The sequence below is a fragment of the Rhagoletis pomonella genome, unplaced genomic scaffold, assembly GCF_013731165.1.
Source record: "Rhagoletis pomonella isolate Grant_MI unplaced genomic scaffold, Rhpom_1.0 Rhpom_scaffold_02756, whole genome shotgun sequence".
NCBI classification, from domain to species: Eukaryota; Metazoa; Arthropoda; class Insecta; order Diptera; family Tephritidae; genus Rhagoletis; species Rhagoletis pomonella.
This window is the reverse complement of record NW_023461309.1, coordinates 18,377-24,840: the sequence shown is the minus strand read 5'-3', so window position 1 is coordinate 24,840 and position 6,464 is coordinate 18,377. Positions and strand designations below refer to the sequence as shown.

At 36.2% G+C, this 6,464-nt stretch overlaps 2 protein-coding genes across 2 annotated transcripts; both read left to right on the top strand.

Moving 5' to 3' along the window:
• The first annotated feature begins 3,179 nt into the window (after positions 1-3,179).
• LOC118753687 lies at positions 3,180-4,407 on the top strand. The gene is made up of 3 exons (XM_036488557.1): positions 3,180-3,400; positions 3,484-3,637; positions 3,714-4,407. Exons 1-3 carry the CDS (start codon positions 3,262-3,264, stop codon positions 4,306-4,308), a joined length of 888 nt encoding a protein of 295 aa, XP_036344450.1. The 5' UTR covers positions 3,180-3,261; the 3' UTR covers positions 4,309-4,407.
• A 781-nt stretch (positions 4,408-5,188) lies between these two features.
• On the top strand, positions 5,189-6,132 carry LOC118753689. Its single transcript, XM_036488558.1, has 2 exons — positions 5,189-5,505; positions 5,583-6,132. Exons 1-2 carry the CDS (start codon positions 5,189-5,191, stop codon positions 6,130-6,132), a joined length of 867 nt encoding a protein of 288 aa, XP_036344451.1.
• The last annotated feature ends 332 nt before the right edge of the window (positions 6,133-6,464 follow it).

The window sequence follows — 6,464 nt, the reverse complement described above, 5'->3', positions numbered from 1 at the left end:
AATACCATCCGTCCCACGCCCAAAAGAAGTTCACGTACCAAGTTTCGTTAAGATATCTCAATTTTTACTCGAGTTATCGTGTGCACAGACGGACGGACGGACGGACAGACAGTCACCGCTTAATCGATTTCTCTTTTCATTCTGATCATTTATGTATACATTTGTCTATATCTATCTCGATTCGTTTTGCCTGTTACAAACAACCGTTATGTGAACAAAGTTATAATACCCTTGTGCACAAGTGCGCTCGGGTATAAAAAACTTTATCCCAAATATATCCTCAAAATCTGGGCTTAGGATAAAAAGATTTATATATCGACACCTTAGTGGAATCGGCAGCCAGTTCGAAAACTTTTCAAGAACTTCCTACTTCAGAACTCGATTAAAGAGTGCACAGTGGTCTTGAAACAATGATAGGTATGACTAAAATGCCAACCAAAACTGCTTGCATACCTGTTTTGGAAGGCACCCATACACCAATATGCAGTTGGAATTAAAATCATATCTGCTCCTATGCCTAAAATATTGTCAAATGAAAATTTGGAAAAAATTTAACTGCAATTGTTAGTATTTCTTGTTCAACAGAGTATTCTAAAGTTATCGTTTTGTATATTAGTGTAAAAGAAAAACAGATAGTATTTTTCTCGATGATAATATTTCTGGTGTAAGCTATCTGATTGCACATCATGTCTTCTATAAGTCATCCGCAACATAAGTGTAATCACGAAGAGAACAGATTTAAAGTGTGCGCGCCTTGTGGGAGAAAGATTAAATTCGGATCGTCAAAACCTTCAGAATTTAATATAACCGGAAAATTGGTGTGTCTTATTAAAAAATACGTTAGTGAAAATTTTAGATTGACCAATTCGAAGTTCCCATTAGGCATTTGTGGTACATGTCGTAGGGTTCTCTGTGACCGAGATATGGATATACCAAATGCAACGCGGCCTCTTCCAAACATGCCTAACTATGAAGATTCGACAAAAGAAACAAGAACAAGTTCATGCTCTTGTTATATCTGGCTCACTGCTCGGGCAACCAGCCATCCAAAAGTTATACAAGGGAGAGCACATACCTTAAATGTATTGAGTGAAAAAAACTCCACCAATGGGTTGACTGCTTTGTCAGTTGGGTCAGAATTAAAAAATCATGTAAGTAAACTCGCTAAAGCCTTCCGAAGCACAGAAATGTCGGAAACATTAAAAATTCACGTGCTTCTAAATCATTTGGAACATAGTCTGCATTTTTTAGGCAACGACGGCTTCGGAATGTGGTCGGAGCAAGCTGGAGAATCCATTCATGGCGTATTTTTAAGATTTTGGCTCAATTATAAAGTTAATTCGATTGACGACCCTAAATATATAATCAATTAAAAAAAAAACTGTCGTTGAATTTTCATCAAAACACATATGAATTTATATAAAATAATATTTTATATTGACTTTGTAAATTTATAAAATTTATGCAATAAGAATTATTAAAATATGCAATTATGTAATATTATCTCTTGAATAACTAAGTTAAAATATTTTATGCTTATAACGTAAGAAAGTGTTATAATTATATTACCATAGACCTTCGCGATTATATAACTAGATTTGGAAAGTTCTAGATCAACATTTTATAATATTTTAAGAATAGGAGCAGATGGAATTTTATTTTCAACGAAATTTTGATCTATGATTATGTACAAAGACAGTTATGTAAGCCGTTTTGGTTGGCATTTTAGTCATAGCTATGGTTGCTTCAAGACCACTGTGAGTGCCCTATCTCAGCTGAAAATTTATTGAAAATGTGCTAAGATAGGGCGTTTTCGAATCGGCAGCTGAGATAGGGCGTTTTTGAACCGAATTCCGAGATAGGGCATTCTTCGACCACTCAGGTGTCAGTATTTTGCTGAAAATAGGATAGATGCTCATAACGGTATGTAACTTAGGTCCTTTTTCTCATGGAACTTTTAATTTTGAAGCTCACTTTATATTAAAAGGTTGCATTAAAATTTATAGTTGCGTCTAAAGTAAAGCATTTGATTGACGATTTTATATTGGTTTAGAACCAAGAAACAACTGCTTAAATTAAAGGTTAAATGAATAAGTGGCGGGCCTATTTCCGCAAACCTAAAAAAAAAATTACACACATTTTTATTACAAGCTTTTATTTAACTTCACTTGTATGTATGTATGTATCTTTGTATGTCCTAGAACCTTGCAGTCAATATTTAACAAACTTCCCGATGAGCTACAGACTTGAAACTTCAAACATAGCTCAGTACTCGAGGACAATGCAATATAAAATATGACTTAATCCGCTAGGTGGCGCAGGAGTCGAGATATTTGCAAAACCCGCATTTATAGTCTGATCTGGTTCATATTTAGAACATATATTACTTGCGTGAAAAGAAATAAATCCGTGGACTTTATTTTGACGATGACTACGGGCCAATCACTTTAATTCTATTTTTAGCTAATTTAAAAAGTTAAATTAAATCAAGTTAGGGAACTTCCTATTCTTCTTAAACGGAATCGCTATATCTATAAATTATTTTATACTTTCTAGTTCTTTTTGTAATAAAAGCGTGTTTTTAGTTTTTTAACTATAATTTTATTTTGATTCTAATTCATTTTAAAGTTATTTTCATATTACACTGATATTTGTTGTTGTAAGAAACTACATTTAATAGCGAATAAAATGCGATATACCGCTATTTTTTACAATACGATAAATGAAACAATTAAGTTGCCAATCTCCCTCCTAAATCTCGTAACTCCAAGATATTATCAAGAAAGAGTCGTAGATTACTGTTATTCAGATTGTGACAACCTAAATTTCTTAGTAAAGTTGAGCTGTCATATCTATGTAGCTCCTAAAAATTCTATGATCTTACCTAAGCTCATCTTCATATAGAAAGATATTGAGTTGAAAACCTTTTAAGATAAGCACCTGCAAACTATACTAATTTCAAAAATTAACAACGCTTGATCTCGTTAGCTTTTTAAAACAGTGCATAACATCAGCCCTCACTCAGTTGTAAATTTCAACAATATTTTATAAATCGCCCATAAATCTCACAACGCCACTTAATCAATCGTATCTGATAATAAATCCGCACCGAGTGTACGAAAATTCGCATGTGTGTGTCGTGTCGTGTACGAAACATATAAAAGTTAAGGTGACACCTGTGTCGAAATCAGTTGTGAACGGTTGCTGACTAGCCAAATTGAAGGATTGCATCAACCACACTTTAGATAGAAAACGTTTAAAATGAAATACTTGCTGGTAGTGGCTTTCGCCGCCTGCGCCTTTGCTGGCGCCCTACAACGCCCCGAATCCAAGCTATCGCCAATCGATGCCGATAGCGAAATCGAAGTGATCTACGAAAATGAAGATGGTGTCCAAGAGAGTAAGTCGGCTGGCTAGCTAAAAACTGTAGTTAAGTATGTGAAGATTTCTTAAAATAAACGCTTTCCTTTCTGCTACCGACAGTTGCGCCCACCTTCATTATCTCATGGCAGATTCGTCGCGCTATTCGTAGGCTACAGAAACAGATGCCTTGCGGTTTCCCACAATACGGCATACCACCGCTAGCGCCCTTGAAGAAAAGCGAAGTTTCCGTACATTACGAGCATGGCATTTTGGAGTGAGTACTTTAGTAATTGGAAATAATGCGCTTTACTATAACTTAATTAATTTTCATTTTCATTTTCATTACCCAGCACCGCTGAGGAGCTCACACGCTTCCGCGTTGACGGTTTAGACGACTTCAAAATCAACAAATTCAAGTTGAATATTGTACTGTCGAAGATAACTTTTGATTTCACCTTCCGTAACATACGTGCCTCTGCACCACAGTACGCCACCAACACCATTTTGGATGCTCTTAACCAACTCGGCGTCTCGGTGCAATATGAAGGTGATGGTTCCTTGGACTTTAGCTTGAAAAACTTGCGTGTTTCTGGTACTTTAAAATATAAAATACCACTCTTGTGGGGATCCATAAGAATCACATCGTTGAAGACCAAAATTGCGCTGGAGGGCTGCGACTCCAACATCACTGGTATCTTGGGCGAAAGCAAATTGAATGAGCTGCTCAATCGTCGTCTGGAAAATGCTGTCATATCGGGCATCAACGACAATCAAAATCAGATTTCAGAAAGTATTGAGAACACCGTGGTGCCACGCGTAAACGCTTTACTTAAGGGTAATGACTTCTGGGATATTTTGGATAAAATTTTGAATAGTGATGGCGCAGAGAGTGAAGATGAGCCAATTAAAACGAGTTGTGTAGCGCCCGAGGATCCCTGGGCTTAATGGAGAGTTGTAACTCCGCTAAGGAGTTTAAAGAATTTTAATCTGTATGCTAAAGAAATCTTAATAAACGATGGTGCGTTGACGATGATTTGAAACCTATGTGAATTTTTATTACTTTCTTGTTTTATTGTTCTGGTAAACGATGAGAGTAATTCTCATGAGAAGGGATATGTACTCTCATTAGTAATTAGACGGTGATTATGAGAGTGAATTCCTATTCTCATCGTCTACCAGAACCATTAGTATTCTATTTGTAAGACGATTTGGTCTTTATCTTCCCAATGAAAATTGCGGTTCGAGAATGACTTGTGATTAAACTGAGAACTCAGATATTGACAAAGTTTTTTCCGCACCTCAATTTAATCTTAGAAACATTGACGAGTAAAGAAAAGTGTTTTCAACGGAAAACGAATTACATTCTCAACTTGCGAGAAAGCTTTTTCTGCAATGAGGTAATTTTGAGAATAAACTGGGTTTAAATTGAGAACTATAATATTGTTGAGTAAAGAAGTGTTGCATATTGTCTACGGCTGTGTATTTTTTCTCTCACAATTTGAAAGTTAAAAAAAGAAAATATACTTCCCTTCCACTTTTTTAGCAGTATAGCCTCAAAAGTTGTATGTTCCGTGCTTATGTGCTTTTCCATTTCATAATTTATGTTTATGACTGCATGTATAGCGCTATTGTACCGATATCGGCCTCAAAATACCCATAATCCAAATTTTATCGCCTTGCGATTAACAAGCAATAGATTAGCTAGCTAACAGGTGTGCGAATTGTAAAAAATATAAGTACATTAGTACATTAGTTAAGTTCGCAGGTGACTTCCCGAATTGGAATCGAAAGTTAAAATCAGTATGCCAACAGCTGTCGTCAAAAAATGTATAGATTTTGGCTCGTTTTCAGCGCTTTGCTGCTGCTGCAGCTGCAGACCACACAAGGCCAAGTGGAAAGTGATGAAGCCGGCGAGTTTGAAATCGCATTGCGGCTATTACATAGCACACTTTTCCAGCAAGTTGTTAGCGCAAACGAAAATATCGGATTTGAGACGCGCACCATCTTTGAAGATGATCTCCGCGAATTTATGGAATTTGTGCGATTGCAAATGCCTTGCGGCTATCCACCAGCAGGCATACCACCGCTGGTACCACTGCATGCCGACTATAAAGATGTGAATGTGGTACTTAATAAAACAGAGTGAGTTGAGAAGTTGAAATAACTAACTTAGAATGTATCCCAAAAATTTTAACAACTACTCGTATCTTTCGCAACAGAATACACGGCAACGTAACGGATCTTAATATCAGCGGTCTCGACGAGTTTGACGTACAGGAACTACACTTCAGTAATATTCTGCACAAAGTGCGTTACGATTTTCGTTTCCCTGAAATTTTGATCACTGGCAATTATATGACTAACATAACCACTAGGATGTATGGTCCCAAATTTCACATCTATGGCGATGGCATATTGCATTTGACTTTGAAGAATTTACGCATTTATGGCAGTTTTATAGTACGTCCAAAAAACTCGGGTAGCTTGAAATTGCGAAAATTCAAGGCAACAGTCGAACTGGGCGATGTGGAGTCTAAGCTGACTGGTATTTTGGGTAGCGCACTGAAGACGAAACTTTTTAACGATTGGATGGAAGAGTTTATTGATATGACGCTGAATGACAATCAAGAGGAAGTTAGCGAACTATTGGAAAACTGGGCGGAACCACGTCTAAATAGAGCGCTGGATGAAGTGTCAGTTATTGGTGTAGTTGCATTGATATTAGGCATTATTGATGGTTCAATAATGCCACAAGAGACCTTGTGTTAAAGAAATTCTAAACGAACTAAAAATTCAAAGCAAAAAGTGTGGACCATCATGTTTTTATAAGAGAATGTGACTATACGTTGTATAAATATAGACTTTGATCCGAAAATTCTATTAAAAATATATGTATATCGTGGTGTTTTATTTTAGTTTTAGAAAATCTACAGCTTCACTATAAATAAATTCGTTCAAATTTTTTCACTTGTGAAGTACTTATTTACAGGGTAATTCCGGCTAAGATAGTAGTAAAAAGTCTTTCGTAAGACAGATGGAAAGATTATTCGAAAGACTTTTGTTATTCCAGCACCAAAGTCTTAGAAAGAAAGCTCTCTCAA